The sequence below is a fragment of the Dermatophagoides farinae genome, chromosome 6, assembly GCF_024713945.1.
Source record: "Dermatophagoides farinae isolate YC_2012a chromosome 6, ASM2471394v1, whole genome shotgun sequence".
In the NCBI taxonomy this organism is placed as follows: domain Eukaryota; kingdom Metazoa; phylum Arthropoda; class Arachnida; order Sarcoptiformes; family Pyroglyphidae; genus Dermatophagoides; species Dermatophagoides farinae.
The window spans coordinates 3,439,590-3,457,718 of NC_134682.1; the positions used below are offsets into that span (position 1 = coordinate 3,439,590).

Here is an 18,129-nt window from a genome sequence, read left to right on the forward strand (position 1 = left end):
CGTGTGTGTGTGAGTATTCAGATATCTTCTGGTTATTTTATTTCGGTTATCATTATTTGAAAGCATCAAAAACAATAGACAACAAGTCATTTATTTTAAAATGAAATTTTTCAATAAAAACAGAAAAAAAAATTTCCAATTTCATGTTTTCGGTTTTTTTTTGTTTCATTTAGATTTTCGAATGAATCAATCGAACCACCTGATAGGTTTGAAATGTACGAATTGTAGACCAAACAAATGCATCGCTTGTACCGACAATATTTGCACACATTATAGCAGCATTGTCAGCACCGATTACGGTTCCAGTACTCATACCCGATGGTATACGTAATGAAGACCAAATATCGGCTTGTAATATTGAAACATCTGTTGTGGGTGGTGTGCTAATCACTGTTTATTTAGCAAAGGGAAAAATACAAAACAAAAAAAAACATTTGAATCATAAATATAAACTTGGAAAATCATTACAAATCATTACCTGGAATTGGAAGATTAGCTGCCAATACCGGACCAAGACCATTACTCATACCGGCAATAGCAACAACAACTTTACAAGATGGCCATTGTAGAATTTTGGCTGCCATTTCCAATGTTTTCTGTGTAGATTTATGTGCCGATGCAACATGTACATCAACAACATAGATTTTATATCGATTCATCAATGTATCTTTAATTTTCATTGCATATTCTTTATCGGATGGTGATCCAACAACAATAGCAACAGTTGGTGCTACAACACCTTCAATTTTTGACATATCCGGTTTTGTAGGTATCAATGAATTGAATAATTTCTGTGTACGTTCGGCAACAATTTCAAAATTAGCTTTCACTAAATTCAATGCATCTTCATCGATCTTTGAATTGTCCATGTTACGATAAACTTGTTTGTCTAACATTAAACGTTTTTCACCATTTGGCCATAAACGCCATGAATCATTATCGATTACATCAGCAACGACAATCTGTTTGATACCATTCTCTTCATATACACCAAATTCAATTTTCATATCAATCAATGAATGATTAACCGTTTGCCAAGCTATTCATAAATATCATCATTAAATTAAATTAAATTCAATTCGAAAAAAAAGAAACAAATTTATCTAACCTCGTTCAAGTACTTCGAAAACTAAATTCGTTACACGATACATTTCCTGGACATGGTCAGCGGTAATAATCATATCACCAATATTTAATTTTGCACCAATCAATGTTTCTTCCGACCAGAATGGATCATGATTAGCATCATCTTTGTAAAATGTTTCCAATTTTAATGGTGCAAATCGATAACCTTCTGGAACATGTGGATGTCTACGAAGAAATGAACCGGTTGCAATACGACGACAAACCCATTCAATCGGTATCATTGAACAACGTTTAGCAATAAATGAACGTTTTGAATCGGGATTTGATTCCGCAACTCTTGATACAAAATGTGTACGTATACCGATGGCATTTAAATATTCAAATATAGCACAATTAGTTTGTGTAGAAAGAATTGATTTTCCAACTAATGTATGTGATTTTGCACCATCACCTGCAGTGATACGATCCTTGCTCAATATATAAACGTGATTACGATGTTTTGCGTTGGATGATTTAAATGAATAAACTTGTTTTGTTTTACCTTCGATCAAAATATCGCCAATATCAGATTTACTAATTTCTGTTTGTAAAAGAAGAAGAAAAAAATTTTTTTATTATTATTTAGACTTGAATCTCGAATGTTTCATCATCATCATCATCATCATTTTTTTTTTTTTTTTTTGATCATTGATCAATTTGATTTAAGTACATTTATTGTTACGAAATTTGAATTAATTAACTCACCCATTTTTTCTATGTTTTTTTTTTATTTAGATGAAAAAAAATATATTCAGATTCCTGCAAGGAAGAACAAATTATCAAGGTTATCAAGTTTTTTTTTCTTCAAAAATTTAAAATGGACACACACACACACAGAGACAAACACACGAAGAGACAGTGTCGATTGAATGATGATCGATACCAAAAATAAATCTTCGATTAAATAGTTTTTGCAATGTTTTTTTTTGCAATTATATGTGATGATGAATGGTGATGGTAGTGGTGTATGACCAAGTTGGAATTTTTTTTTATTTATTTACCATAAGAAAAACAAACAAACAAACAAAATGAACGTATACGCGTTTTATCGATATGCGACAGAAAATGATGGCAAGAAATCAATCATTGATTCAGATTCAGATTAATCGAAGATAAAATCGTCTTCGCGAAAAGCGGACAATACAAATCCCTCCAATGTTCATTGATTGTATCATCATCATCATCACCAAACATCATAAGTTTTATTCAGATCAGGCCATAATTTTTTTTTTCGTACGTATGATTCCAGTGATTGGAGAAATTCTTTTTTCTCTGTTTTTCATTCATTATAGATCATTTAATATTCTTAATCGTACTACTACAACTACTACTAATACTATTTTTGGAATTTATTCAAATGAAAAAAAAGCAAAAAAACAAAACAAACAACACTAATCAATCATCAATATCATTGAATCTGATGTTGCCAATCATGAGAGAATGAGATCAAAGTTCATGAAAATACCATCATCAAATAAACAGTGTTTGATTGAGTGAGTGAGTGAGAGATAAAAATAAGCGAATTTCCGATCACATCATTATAATTATCATTTTTTTTTTTGATTTTTTGATTTTATGGTTTAATGATACGATTTTTTTTTGTCTGGTAGTCCAAACCATAATGATAATAAATCGAGATTGTTCTGGAAAAATTAAAAGTTAAATCTGTGAAAAATTTTGTTAAGAATTTTGTCAAATTTTTTTTTTTTTTTTTTTTTTGCAAATCCGAATCGAACATTATAAACATCTTTTTGAATCGAACAAGTCAGTTTTGATATGTCGTAAAAAACATAAATACATACAATACACACAACGTGATATTGAGGACAATCACCTTTTTGTGGATTTTCAATCATTTTTTGTTGTTGTTGTTTTGTTTCTTATATGTAATTATACGATGATGTTTCAGCTAGATTCATCAATAATGAATTGTATTCAATGGCGGCGAGGTGGGGAGGGGGGAAGAAGAGAAAATTTTGTCGAAAGATGATAGAGAAACATGAAAATAAAATACAAGAGCTAATAATGATTATCATCAAGTGAATAAGCGATCCATTTGGAACGAATTAGTGCGTGTGTTTATGTGAAATCAGGATACTCTTATTTTTGTTGATTTGATTGATTCAAAAAATAAAAACATGCTACACATATAAATAAATATATATTACAAGGCTACAAGGTCGACAAATTTTTTTCTTTTTCATTTTTTTTGATTATCCAATATCAACGACGACAACAACAACAACACAAACACTGTATATATGAAAGGATACAGTATTTTTTCTAGATTAATCAACACAAAAATCACATTTGTTGAAGAAAAATAAAATGTTGAAATTGATGTTATTTTCGAAGAAAAAAGATAATTATTTTCAAAAGAAAATAGAGAACATTTCCATTATCATCAATATTTATTTGACCATCAATTTATTATGATAATGTTTTTTTTTCTCTCGTATTCAAGAGAGAGAGAGAGGGGGGCGGAAAATTCGACCGTTCAACACAAAATTAATGAAAAAAAAAAGAAAGAAAAAGATTACCATTATCATATCCACATTTTGTATTTTGTTTAATTTTTTTCTGGGGAAAAAAATGTTTTTTGAAGTTTGTGATTAAACACAGAAAAAAAAATTTATTTGTCGATGATGGAATAATGAAGAGACATTGAATTTGTTCGTTTGTTTGTTGTCGTTGTTCACAAATTTTTGAACATTTTTTTTTTGGTTATATTTCCATATGGTTGATTTATGGGGTTTTTCTATCGACGAAACCATCGCCAATCAATAATAATTATCGGACAAAATGTTCAAAATGGCCGAAATAATTGGATTGATAAGAAAATTACCAAAACTATTCTTTATTATGATATTTCGTGATCTCGTGTAAGTTTGTTTTTTTTTTTTTTTTTTGCTGATTCCTGTGTGTTTTTATTGTTTTTTTTTTGTTGATATTTAATTCCATTGTGTTTGTGTGTTATTTTAGGTGTGCAATATTATTTTTCACATTTCAAATACGTATTCGATGGATCATACGTAGAAATCGTGTTTTGGTCAAATATTTTGATTATAATGTTCGCCGTCATCCAAACAAAACGGCCATCAATTATAATGGTGAATGTTTTACATTTCAAAATGTTTATGATCTTGCACAGAAAATATCCAATTGGATCGAAGAATCATTACAACTTGGCCATGATGATGAATGGGAACGATGTAATAGTCCTAAACAAACCGGTGATGATGATTTTCCATTGAATCGTGAAGCAAAAATTTATCGAAAATTCGAAAATAATGCACGTTGTACACAGATTGGTCTTATGTTTGGTAATATACCGGAATTGGCAAGTTTCATAATCGGTATTGCACGTGTTCGTTGTTCAGCCGTATTGTTCAACACAAATAATCGTCGTGATCTATTATTGAATGCATTTCATGCAACAAATTGTAAAGTGTTTATTTTTGAATCAAAATTTCTTTCAGCTATACAAGAAATAGCTCCACAACTGCCCGATATTCGATTTTTTATGTATGATCGAAATGAATCGAAAAATATTCTTATTGATCCCCATTATAATGGTATAAGTCGTCAGGATTTAGAATCCAAATATGAAGATCCAAAATGTCAAAAATTTGCTGCCATCTTGAATGCTTATCCAATAACAATGGTTAAAAAAAATTATCCATATAAAATGTCCGATATGATACAATTTATGTTCACATCCGGTACAACCGGTGGTAATATTAAATGTGTACCTGTGGACAATATACGTTATATTGGTGGAAATCTTTCACATGAATTAGTATTCGGTTTTCGTCATTCGGATCATTTTTATGTTTGTCTACCTTGTTATCATGCATTTGCCGGTGTTATTGGCTTGAGTACGATATTCATCACTGGTAATACGATTACATTGGCTGATAAATTTTCAGCATCAAAATTTTGGAATGATTGTCGTATAAATCAATGTACAGTAAGTATATTTATCTATTCATTATCATAATCAGCATTTAACCAATGAAATTTTTTAATTTTATTCAATTATTATTGATTAGATTGCGTTATATATTGGTGAAATATGTCGATATCTTCTAGCACAACCGGAACATTCGGATGATCAACGCCATTCATTACGAATGATGTTTGGTCTTGGCCTAAATAAAGAACATTGGATTAAAATACGTAAACGTTTTAATATACCAAAAATTGCTGAATATTATGGATCAAGTGAAGGAAATATTCTTATTGGTATGATGATGATGATGATGATTTGAAATCAAAAAATTCGAAAAAAAAATTTTCTTCATTTCATTTTTCAAAAAAGCCAATCATCAAAACGTACCTGGTTCATGTGGTTTCATTCCATATTATTATGGTCCATTACTTTATACATTGTGGCCATGTCATATAATTAAAGTGGATCCAATTACATTGGAATTGGTTCGTGATTCAAAAACCGGTCTATGCAAAATGGCACGTAATGGTGATCTAGGTATGATGGTCGGTGAAATACGTAAAGGACAAATTTTCACCGAATATCTTGGATATACATCTGCGAAAGAATCTACTAAAAAATTAATACGAAATGTTCGACAACATGGTGATTTTGTTTTCATTTCTGGTGATCTAATGGAAATGGATTTTTATGGTAATCTTTATTTTAAAGATCGTACCGGTGATACATATCGTTGGAAAGGTGAAAATGTTTCCACAACAGAAATTGAATCAATTATAACACAATTTATTAATCATCAAGACTGTATTGTTTATGGTGTCATTGTTCCTGGTCATGAAGGCCGATGTGGAATGTTAGCCATCAATAGTAATAATAATGAAAATAATCATCAGATTAATCTAGATTCTTTATATGAATTTATGAAAAATCGTATACCCGAATATGCTATACCAAAATTCATACGATTCACACGAAAAATTCAATTGACTAGTACACAAAAATATATTAAATATCCATTACGTGAACAAGGTATCGATCTAAATCGATTAACTGATGATGATCAAATATATTATTTTGATCGTATCAAAGAAAAATATCATCCAATGAATCATGACGTCTATGATAAAATAATCAATGGTTTCATACAATTCTAAATGAATGAATGAATTTGATTATTTCAAAAACAAGAAAAATCTATCATTTCATCATCATCATCATCATTATCATAAACATTGAATTATTGATTGTTGAGATTATAATTCATCAATAAATCATTTCAAACATCAAAATAGTTCAACATAAAAACAAGTTTTTTTTTGATTTCTTCCTCCACACCCATACAACAACAACTCGGTGACATTTGACATTTTCATTTTCGATTCATATTTTATTCTATTAAATTATAATTTCCAGATTTTTTTTTTATCTGTAGAAAAAATACCAAATGAGATTATTTGAATAATAATAAAATGAAAAAAAAATAATTTGCAAAAAAATCTTTGAATCTTTTACATTGAAATTATTGATTTGTTTCATTTTAGATGATCTGATTTTTTTCAAACTTTTTTTTGATACAAAAAAAAATTATCAGAAATAGCTGTTTCACATGTCAAAATCATCAATATCCAATCGTCAAAACAACAACAACAACAATTAAAAAAATTAATGAGAACAAAAAACACATATTGTCCCGGCGATAATATTTGAAATGAAATGAGAAAAAAAAAGATTCATTTTTTCGAATGATAATGTTTGTACATTATTTGTGTTTTAGGATACAATTTTAATCAAATATGAAGACAATCATGGGAAAAGAAGCCAAAAAAAAATGAATATAAATTTAAGAAGATTGGAATTTTTTCCTAACGTCGAAATTTGTCATTAATTACATTTCATTCAATCATCATATAACATTCCGAACGACAATTCATGTTTATTTATTGAAAAATTATGGAACGAATAAGTGAACAAATTAAATATTTTTTCAAACTTGTTTATTTAACGTTTGTTCGTGATTTAAGGTATGTCTGTCTGTTTTTTTTTCACGGTTATGAAATTTATATTAAGTAATTTTTCTCTACCGTTAAAAAAAATCCTTTTTTTATAGGTTTTTTGCAGTGATTATTAGACTTTTACTTCGTCTGAAATGGAGTAATCAAGCGGTGGTCACTTGTTTCGATAAGGCTTGTCGTAAAAATCCTATGCGTACGGCAATCATTTATCAAGGACGTGATTATTCATTTCAAGAGATTGAAAATTTAGCCAATAAAATATCCAATTGGTTTGAACAATGTCTTCATTTAGGTTGTGATGATGAATATGAAAAACAACAGCAAATCAAACAACGTGAAGAAGAAATGCAGCAACAACAAGGACAAGAGAATGAGAATTTATCACCAAATGTTATGAATTTAATTCGTCGACATCAAAATTCGATTAAAATTGGTCTAATGTTTGGTAATGTACCAGAATTTGCTAGTTTTCTGATCGGTATTGGCCGTGTAAGATGCGCATCTGTTCTATTCAATTTTAATCATCGAAGTGATCTGCTTGTCAATGCATTTGAAGCATCAAATTGTAAAATATTTATTTTTGAATCCAAATATTTATCCGCAATAAAAGAGATTGCAACACGGCTACCAGATGGCATTCGTTTAATAATGTATGATCGTAATATCATCAATCAAAATAATGATGGTACGACTTCATCAAAACATGGACTAAATCTTGATTACAAAGGATTTACACGTGAAGATCTTATCAATGATAATATCGTTGAAGCGGATGAAAAATTTTCCCAGTTACTCGATTCATATCCGGTTACTAGTGTTCAAAAGAATTACCCATATAAAATTAATGATATTTTTTCCTATATATTTACATCTGGTACAACTGGTGGTAAAATTAAAGCTGCAGCAGTGAATAATTATCGATTCTTGGGTATCAATTATTTGATGGATTTGTCATTTGGTTTGAAAACCAGTGATAATTTTTATGTTTGTGTGCCAATATATCATGGAATGGGTGCTGGTATGGGTATTGGTTCAACATTAGTAAATGGTAATATAACAACATTGGTGGAAAAATTTTCGGCATCAAAATTTTGGAAAGATTGTTATGAAAATAAATGTACAGTAAGTGTATTCTTTATACTGTAAAATGATTGTTGTACATGGATTAAGTAAAATTTTCTCAATTTTTTTAGGCTGCTCTTTATATTGGTGAATTATGTCGAATATTATTAGCACGACCACCGGGTGAATATGATCGTAAACATATGGTTAAAAAATTTATTGGTGTCAGTATGAATAAAAAGATTTGGACCAAATTTATTGAACGATTCGGGATTCAAGATGTTCATGAATATTATGGTTCTACTGAAGGAAATGCCATTCTTTGTAAGTAACAATTTTTGTTGTTGTTCATATGAGATTTTGATTCATTTTTTTAAAGTTAATCTAATGCAAGTACCTGGAGCATGTGGATTTTTACCATATTATTATGAAAAAATTATGCGTCTATTTTATCCGATACAATTTTTAAAAGTTGATCCAGATACTAAAGAATTAGTACGTGATCAAAATGGATTATGTATAACGGCTAAACCTGGTGAAACAGGAATGTTGGTTGGTGTTATACGACAAAATGTTCAAAGTTCACATTTTCTTGGCTATTCATCTGTGAAAGAATCATCGAAAAAATTAATAAAAAACGTACGACAAAAAGGTGATTATGCATTTGTTTCTGGTGACTTAATGGAAATGGATTGTGATGGTAATCTTTATTTCAAAGATCGTACTGGTGATACTTTTCGTTGGAAAGGTGAAAATGTATCGACAACAGAAGTCGAAACGATTATTTCACAATTTATTGATCATAAAGATTGTGTTGTATATGGTGTAGCCCTACCCGGTTATCCAGGTCGTTGTGGTATGGTATCATTAACTGATCGTAATCTGGATCTCGAAAAATTTTATGATTGGATGAAAACACGTGCTCCTCAATATGCTATACCGAAATTTATACGATTCGTTGATCAAATCGAAACAACAACTACACATAAATATATTAAATATTCATTGCGTAATGATGGTATCGATCTTGATCGATTGAAATCAAATGAACAAATCTATTATTTTGACCGTGATAATCAACGTTATCAATTGATGGATAAAGATGCTTATGAAAAAATTATTAATGGTACGATACGGTTTTAGATGAAGGAATGAATTTGATTATTTCGAAAACATGAAAAATTTATCATTTCATCATCATTATCATAAACATTGAATTATTAACTTCGATCACAATTTATCATAAATCTTTTCAAACATCAAAGACCAACTGTAATCCAATAAAAACCCATTTTTTATTTCATCCTCCACACCCATACACATTTGACATTTTTCCTTTTGATTTATATTTTATTCTATTAAATTATAACTTTCAGACTTTTTTATCTGTAGAAAAATACCCAATGACATTATTTGAATAATAAAAATGAAAAAACAATTTAATTTGAAAAAAATCTTCGTATCTTTATCATTGAAATTATCGATTTGTTTCATTTTAGATGATCTGATTTTTTCAATCTTTTTTTCGATATAAAAAAACATTATCAGAAATAGCTGATTTAAATATCGACAAGCATCATAATGAATTAGTTATCAAAATCATCAACATCCAATTGCCAAAGCAAAAAAAAAAAATTTTAATGAGAACACAAAAAATACATATTGTTCCGGTGATAATATGTCGAATAAAATAAGGAACAAAGATTCCTTTTTTTGAACGATAAATGTATGTTCATACATTATTTTTATTTTAGGGTACAAATTTACCCAAAAATAAAGACAGTCTTGCGAAAAGAAGCAAAAAAATTGATTATAAATATAAGCAAATTGGAATTTTTCCCTTTGCCAAAATTTGTCATTAATTTAATTCATTTCACTGTATCATCATATAACATTCCGAACGACAATTCATGTTCATTTATTGAAAAATTATGAAACAAATACTTGAACAAATTAAATATTTTTTCTCACTTGTTTATTTAACGTTTGTTCGTGATTTAAGGTATGTTTGTCTATGTTTTTTTTTCTCGGTTATGAAATTTATGTTAAATAATTTTTCTGGACCATTAAAAAAATCTTTTTTTTATAGGGCTCTTGTAATTCTTATTAGAATTTTATTTCGTCTGAAATGGATGACATGGACTAACCAAACGGTGGTCACTTGTTTTGATAATGTTTGCCGTCAAAATCCTACGCGTACGGCAATCATTTATCAAGGACGTGGTTATTCATTTCAAGAGATTGAAAATTTAGCCAATAAAATATCCAATTGGTTTGAACAATGTCTTCAATTAGGTTGTGATGATGAATATGAAAAACAACAACAAATCAAACAACGTGAAGAAGAAATGCAGCAACAACAAGAACAACAGAATGAAAATTTATCACCAAATGTTTTGAATTTAATTCGTCGACATCGAAATTCGATTAAAATTGGTCTAATGTTTAGTAATGTACCAGAATTTGCTAGTTTTTTGATCGGTATTGGCCGTGTACGATGCGCATCTGTTCTATTCAATTTTAATCATCGAAATGATCTACTTATCAATGCATTTGAAGCATCAAATTGTAAAATATTTATTTTTGAATCCAAATATTTACCCGCATTAAAAGAGATTGCAACAAGGCTACCAGATGGCATTCGTTTCATAATGTATGATCGTAATATCATCAATCAAAATAATGATGATGGTACGACTTCATCAAAACATGGACTAAATCTTGATTACAAAGGATTTACACGTGAAGATCTTATCAATGATAATATCGTTGAAGCGGATGAAAAATTTTCCCAGTTACTCGATTCATATCCGGTTACTAGTGTACGAAAGAATTACCCATATAAAATGAGTGATATATTTTCATATATATTTACATCTGGTACAACTGGTGGTAAAATTAAAGCTGCAGCAATGAATAATTATCGATTCTTGGCTATCGATTATTTGTTGGCTATACCATTTGGTTTGAAAACCAGTGATAATATTTATGTTTGTGTACCAACATATCATGGACTGGGTGGTGTTATGGGTATTGGTTCAACATTAGTAAATGGTAATACAACAACATTGGTAGAAAAATTTTCGGCATCAAAATTTTGGAAAGATTGTTATGAAAATAAATGTACAGTAAGTGTATTCTTTATGCTGTAAAATGAATTAAGTAAAATTTTCTCTTATTTTTTTAGGCCGTCATCTACATTGGTGAATTATGTCGAATATTATTAGCACGACCACCGGGTGAATATGATCGTAAACATATGGTTAAAAAATTTATGGGTGTCGGTATGAATGGTACAGTTTGGACAAAATTTGTTGAACGATTTGGTATTCAAGATATTTATGAATATTATGGTTCTACCGAAGGAAATACCGCTCTTTGTAAGTAACAATTTTTTTGTTGTTGTTCATATGAGATTTTGATTCATTTTTTTAAAGTTAATCTAATGCAAGTACCTGGAGCATGTGGATTTTTACCATATTATTATGGTAAAATTATGCGTCTATTTTATCCGATACATTTTTTAAAAGTTGATCCAGATACTAAAGAATTAGTACGTGATCAAAATGGATTATGTATAACGGCTAAACCTGGTGAAACAGGAATGTTGGTTGGTGTTATACGACAAAATGTTCAAAGTTCACATTTTCTTGGCTATTCATCTGTGAAAGAATCATCGAAAAAATTAATAAAAAACGTACGACAAAATGGTGATTATGCATTTGTTTCTGGTGACTTATTGGAAATGGATTGGGATGGTAATCTGTATTTCAAAGATCGTACTGGTGATACTTTTCGTTGGAAAGGTGAAAATGTATCGACAACAGAAATCGAAACAATTATTTCACAATTTATTGATCATAAAGATTGTGTTGTATATGGTGTAGCCATACCCGGTTATGCAGGCCGCTGTGGTATGGCAGCATTAACTGATCGTAATCTGGATCTCGAAAAATTATATAATTGGATAAAAACACGTGCACCTGAATATGCTATACCGAAATTTATACGATTTGTTGATCAAATCGAAACAACAACTACACATAAATATATTAAATATTCATTACGTAATGATGGTATCGATCTTGATCGATTGAAACCAAATGAACAAATCTATTATTTTGACCGCGATAATCAACGTTATCAATTGATGGATAAAAATGTTTATGAAAAAATTATTAATGGTACTATACGATTTTAAAATGATCCAAAGGAAAAAATTTCCATTAAATGTTTACCATTTGTTTATGATAACAATAATCATTGGTTCGGAAAAACAATAATGTTTATATTAATTTTTACAATTTTACGAACATGTATTCATTCAATCAATTAGTTATTTACAAAATTCAATGATAATTTTTTTTCCAACTCCACTCATGTCTAATTTTTTTTCTCTTTCTTTCTTTTTTTTTGGTAAAATGTTAATGATGATGTTCATCATCATCGTATTTTAATTGCCCATGGCAATCCGTTGTATCCGATACGAATATTTTTCTTTATTATCCGGGAAAAAAACATCAAACAACAACAACATCACATAAACTAGAAGCAAGTTCAAATATTTTTTTTTCTACTTGTGTTCTTTATTTGAGAGACAACACACACACACGCACACATGATTTAATTTTTTGTTGCCCAAATGACCATGTGTAAAGATTTTTGTTCCATCTTATTTTTTTTTTTCGTTTCCTAAGCTGATTATACATGTGTGTGTTGTGCTCACACATAGAGAGAAAGAGAAAGAGAGCTTGATTTGACCGTCGCCCCTTGACTTCCTTTCTTCTTCTTCTTTCGTGATCCGTTTTTTTTCTAATCGATCTATCGATTTATCAATCGGATCTTGGATACTTTCGTTGCTTATCTCTATCTGTATGTGTGTGTGTGTGTTTGTGTTTGTGTGGACAATCGATCATAAAAAATTTAATCATCGTCTTTGATTATTTCCGTTATCATTCTTCAAGAAAACAAAAAGACAGACAAATATTCATTTCATCTTGTTATCCAATGCTAGTCATCAACCTAAACCTAAATTATTTTATCATCAGCAAAAAAAAAATTTCCTCTTGTTCCATTTCTCAAATGTTCACATGGTTGATAATGATTCCAATTAATGATTCGATTCAATTTCAATTGATTGATTGAAAATAGGTTGAAAATAAACCATGTTTTTCTGTAATCATTTTTGTGATAAAACAATTCAATGAATTAAATTCTCAATTGATTTGTTAACATTTGTGTGTCCCAATTTTTTTTTTTTTTTTGTTCTCTTGAAAAACAAATTTTTATCACATGATTCGATAAAAATGATGATGATAATGATTGATTTTCTTTTTCGTTTTTATTACCATGAAAATGAAATAAAAATATGAATTTCATATATTTTTTTTACCTGGTTCAGTGATTGTTTTCCTATTTTCGTTTCATTTTTTTAAAAATTTTCCTTTTCAACCATATATTTTTTATTATTAAAATTGAATTTACATACAATAATTATAGCCAATTTTCATTTAAATTTTTTTTGTTTTGTTCATCATTTATTTCCTCAAAAAATATGCGAACAACAAATAATCACAGTAAAAAAAAAACAAGAATGTGGTGATCAAAACATCCTTTAACTGTGAAATCAAATGTATTTTTATAAGTTGTGTAATTGACGTATTCAATGACGTTATTCATTTTTGATAACAAAAAAATAAAAATAAAACAACAACAACAAAAATTCTTCAAGTGGAAATCCCAAATTTTATTTTTTGTTCAAATCTCATCACCTCAACCCATATTCGTTGTTAATTATTTCGCCATTCGACAACATAAAAATGTCATTCATTATAGCTGAAATGATACGAAAATGGAGCAAATTATTCTATGTAATATTAACAAGAGATGTTCGGTATGTGCAAATATTGAAAATTCTTGTATTTAATTTTTTTGTTTTACATACACACTAGATCCATATTCTTGTTATTTACATTTCAAATCAAAATGTTTTGGTATAAACGCAAAAATCGTATTATGTTACATTTTTTCGATGAAAATGTACGAAAATTTCCAAATAAAACGGCTATCATTTATAATGGTGAACATTATACATTTGAATATGTTTCCAATCTTGCTAATCGTATATCGAATTGGATTGAATCAACATTAAAATTTGGTCATGATGATCAATGGGAATCATTAAATCAGGTTTCGGTGATTGGTAACAATGACAATGATAATGTTAATAAAAAAGAAACTATGATTGAATCAAAAATCTATCGACAATTTGATGATAATTTACAAACAACTCAGATCGGTCTAATGCTTGGTAATATACCGGAAATAGCCAGTTTTATTATTGGCATATCAAGAGTACGTTGTTCGGCCGTTATGTTCAATACAAATCATCGTTTGGATACATTGATCAATGCATTCAATGCAACGAATTGTCGAATATTCATTTTTGAACGGAAATATTTTGATACCATTAAAGATGTTGCTGAACAATTACCGGATATAAAATTTTTTATGTATGATCGTGATGCCATTAAACAAAAACAATCGCCAACAGAATTACTTTCAATTGATTTCAATTATAATGGCATTAGCCGGGATGATCTCATGATGATCAATAATAATAATGATGATGATGATGATGCTAATTCAATCATTGAACGTGCAATACAATTCTCTCGTCTATTACAATTATATCCAATTGTATCGGTGAAGAAAACATATCCATATAAATTTACGGATAAAATGATCTATATATTTACATCCGGTACAACCGGTGGTAATATTAAAGCATCACCAGCTGATAATGTACGACAGATTGCATCATATTTTTCACAATGTCGTGCATTCGAAATTAACCATAATGATAATGTTTATATCTGTCTTCCTTGTTATCATTCATTTGCCGGTATTACCGGTCTTGGCTATATGTTTATTGGTGGTACAACCATTACATTGGCGGATAAATTTTCAGCATCAAAATTTTGGAAAGATTGTTGCCAATATCAATGCACGGTATGTTATAGTAATGATGGTGATTGATTGATTGATTTTTTCTCATTTGTTTTTTGTGTAAATCTTAATTCGAACAAAACAAAATAAAAAAATGAAAATTTTCTAGGCTGCCATTTATATTGGTGAAACATGTCGATATTTACTAGCACAACCACATCGGCCAGAAGAAACGAAACATTCATTACGAATTATGATGGGACCAGGTATGAAACGTGAAATTTGGCGTGAATTTCAAACTAGATTCCATATCCGTCGTATTGGTGAATATTATGGATCAACCGAAGGCAATGTTCAAACATGTAATAATATTTTGAATTTTGAAAAAAATTTCTAAAAATTCTATTTATTTCTTTCACATATTTATAGTCAATATGACAAATGTCGAAGGATCATGTGGATTCATACCTTATTATTATGGATTTCTTTGTAAATTTTTCTTCCATGTTTATCTGATCAAAGTTGACCCAGAAACAATGGAACTTGAACGTGATCGTTATGGTCTTTGTAAATTTGCTAGACCAGGTGAAACTGGAATGCTTGTCGGTCAGATACGTCCTGGACATTCGTTTTCAGAATTTCTTGGCTACACATCAACACAGGAATCGACGAAAAAAATTGTTCGTAATGTTCGTTCAAAAGGTGATTTTGCATTCGTTTCCGGTGATCTAATGGAAATGGATTTTTATGGTAATCTTTATTTTAAGGATCGTACAGGAGATACATTTCGTTGGAAAGGTATAAAATTCAAATTGAAATTAAATCAATTCCTAATAATGATTTTTTTTCGTTTTGCATCGTCAAAATCATAGGTGAAAATGTATCAACAACCGAAATTGAAGATATTATTTCACAATTTACCAATCATAGTGATTGTGTTGTTTATGGTGTTACCGTACCACATTGTGATGGTCGGGCTGGTATGCTGGCCACAAATGATCGACAATTAGATCTGAATGGATTTCATCAATTTATGCGTGCACGTGTACCCGATTATGCTATACCGAAATTCATACGTATCACTGATGATATCCAAATGACATCCACATTGAAATTCATTAAATATCCATTACGTAAAGTTGGTTTTGATTATTCACAAATGAAACCAGATGATCAGCTTTATTATTTTGATCGTCAACAATCAAAATATCTACTTGTGGATGGTGAAACATACGAACGAATCAATAATGGACAGATAAAAATTTCATAAAACAAAAATGATGGAATTTTTTTTTTCGAATCATCTCATTGCTCATACTAATGGCCCATAGATGGCGTAAAATGTTTGATGAATAATTTTTTGTTTCAAATCAAATTTTGGTTTTTTTTTTTGATTAATTTCTGGTTTTATTTTGTGTTATGTTGTTGTTGTTGTTTTTATTGTTTCCTAACAATTATAACTGTGTAACCATTGAATTCAAATGAAACATTTTTTTTTTTGGAAAAAGAAAAAGCCATATATTGTGCTTGTATGCATCCATTAATGGATGTAATTTTGTTTTTTCATTTGAATCTCAATGTTTGAATCAATAAAAGAATGGATCATCATCATTATTTACACATCAATAGTTTTGAGAAATAAGTAGAGAAAAAAAATCAATCATTTAATTGTTGATCAACAGATTCTGACGTCAAAAATAATGATGGTTCGATGAATGTTTAGTGAAAGAGAAAAAAAAATTATAAACAATGAATCGTTTTTAGTGTTTTTTTTTCTCATTGAAAAACAATTTTCGTTGATAAACAATGAAACAATATTTTTTTTTCGTTCTTGCTGCTTACCACTACATTTTCTGTGTATTAATTAATTAATTGTTGAATGAAATCATTAAAAATTGGTTGCAATATGATTATGATTAAATTGCATGAAATTAATTTATTCACAGGTTTTTTTTCACTCTCTCTCTCTCTCTCTCTCTCTTTCTTTTTAGAATTTTCAATAAAACCAAATATGTATTGAATTTCAGATTTGGAATAAAATTTAGGTCGAAAATGTTCAACTATATACTAATGATTAATGCTTGATTGATTGAAAATTATCCATCAAGCAAGCGTTAATTGATGGATAATTTTCTTAGTGTTCAAATACGAAAGAAAAAGTTTCAGGAAAAAAATTTTCCAGCATTCATTTTCACACTAATAAACAGATATTGTTTTATTTATGCATAGAAAACAAAAGATCATATTCACCTGTTGTGTTGTGTTGTGTTTTTTTTTTGTGCAAACATTCCACACAAAAAACAAAAAAAAACCGGAACTTTTATTGATAACGGAACAACAACAACAACAAATACAGGAACGTATGTACGTAAAACATTTTTTTCCACAATCGATTTATTTGATTTTCTCTTTTTTTTTTGATCAACGAGATAAATTAACAACAAATTTAGGTCCAAACATTCAAGTTTCTCTCACTCTCTCTCTCTTTCTTTCTTATCATTTTGATTTTTCCTATATCTCATTTGATTATCATCATTGTCAATCATCAAATGAAGAAAAAAAATGACTATCATTAATGATCCTCGGGCCAATCAATCCAAGAAAAAAAACTAGCTGCAAATAGGGCCAACAAAAATCATTTCAAAATTTTTTTTCCATTTCTTACTTGGTTGATTTTTTTTTCTCCTTTCTTTTTTCTCTAACGTTTTTTTTTCTTATTTAAACGTAATCATCCATTATTCATCAATGATAGAAATATCAGTATTGTAACGACGGACGATCATTACAAGCAACGGTGTTGTGTAGGAAAAAAAAGGAAAAAAAGAGAGAGAGAGAGAGAGAGTGAGTGAGTGAAAGTGAAAAAAAACTGGATATCGGTCAACGAAACCGAAAATTCGTATAAAGATTGAGAGTTGTAGAGAAAAAATGCACAATAAAAACTAGAGGAAAAATGTAAAAGAGAAAATTAAAAAAAAAAAAAAAAAATGGATGGATACTTTTACATGCACACACACACACACAAACACGATG

At 29.1% G+C, this 18,129-nt stretch overlaps 5 protein-coding genes across 5 annotated transcripts; 4 read left to right on the forward strand and 1 right to left on the reverse strand.

The window, feature by feature from the left end:
- Nucleotides 1-4: 4 nt before the first annotated feature.
- Paics (PAICS bifunctional enzyme) lies at nucleotides 5-2,166 on the reverse strand. Its single transcript, XM_047057028.2, has 4 exons — nucleotides 1,831-2,166; nucleotides 1,109-1,666; nucleotides 479-1,039; nucleotides 5-390 (listed from the first exon to the last, which is right to left on the reverse strand). Exons 1-4 carry the CDS (start codon nucleotides 1,832-1,834, stop codon nucleotides 170-172), a joined length of 1,344 nt encoding a protein of 447 aa, XP_046912984.2. The 5' UTR covers nucleotides 1,835-2,166; the 3' UTR covers nucleotides 5-169.
- Nucleotides 2,167-3,346: 1,180 nt separating this feature from the next.
- Nucleotides 3,347-6,573, forward strand: LOC124493909 (long-chain fatty acid transport protein 4). Its single transcript, XM_047057026.2, has 4 exons — nucleotides 3,347-4,007; nucleotides 4,108-5,095; nucleotides 5,178-5,370; nucleotides 5,447-6,573. Exons 1-4 carry the CDS (start codon nucleotides 3,928-3,930, stop codon nucleotides 6,229-6,231), a joined length of 2,046 nt encoding a protein of 681 aa, XP_046912982.2. The 5' UTR covers nucleotides 3,347-3,927; the 3' UTR covers nucleotides 6,232-6,573.
- A 183-nt stretch (nucleotides 6,574-6,756) lies between these two features.
- LOC124493908 (long-chain fatty acid transport protein 4) lies at nucleotides 6,757-9,605 on the forward strand. Its single transcript, XM_047057025.2, has 4 exons — nucleotides 6,757-7,098; nucleotides 7,185-8,211; nucleotides 8,283-8,475; nucleotides 8,531-9,605. Exons 1-4 carry the CDS (start codon nucleotides 7,028-7,030, stop codon nucleotides 9,292-9,294), a joined length of 2,055 nt encoding a protein of 684 aa, XP_046912981.2. The 5' UTR covers nucleotides 6,757-7,027; the 3' UTR covers nucleotides 9,295-9,605.
- A 226-nt stretch (nucleotides 9,606-9,831) lies between these two features.
- LOC124493907 (long-chain fatty acid transport protein 4) lies at nucleotides 9,832-12,527 on the forward strand. Its single transcript, XM_047057023.2, has 4 exons — nucleotides 9,832-10,153; nucleotides 10,241-11,279; nucleotides 11,339-11,531; nucleotides 11,589-12,527. The coding sequence occupies exons 1-4, from the start codon at nucleotides 10,083-10,085 to the stop codon at nucleotides 12,350-12,352; spliced, it is 2,067 nt and encodes a 688-aa protein (XP_046912979.2). The 5' UTR covers nucleotides 9,832-10,082; the 3' UTR covers nucleotides 12,353-12,527.
- A 736-nt stretch (nucleotides 12,528-13,263) lies between these two features.
- Nucleotides 13,264-16,712, forward strand: LOC124494176 (long-chain fatty acid transport protein 4). Its single transcript, XM_047057343.2, has 5 exons — nucleotides 13,264-14,044; nucleotides 14,103-15,162; nucleotides 15,269-15,461; nucleotides 15,529-15,897; nucleotides 15,972-16,712. Exons 1-5 carry the CDS (start codon nucleotides 13,971-13,973, stop codon nucleotides 16,367-16,369), a joined length of 2,094 nt encoding a protein of 697 aa, XP_046913299.2. The 5' UTR covers nucleotides 13,264-13,970; the 3' UTR covers nucleotides 16,370-16,712.
- Nucleotides 16,713-18,129: the final 1,417 nt, after the last annotated feature.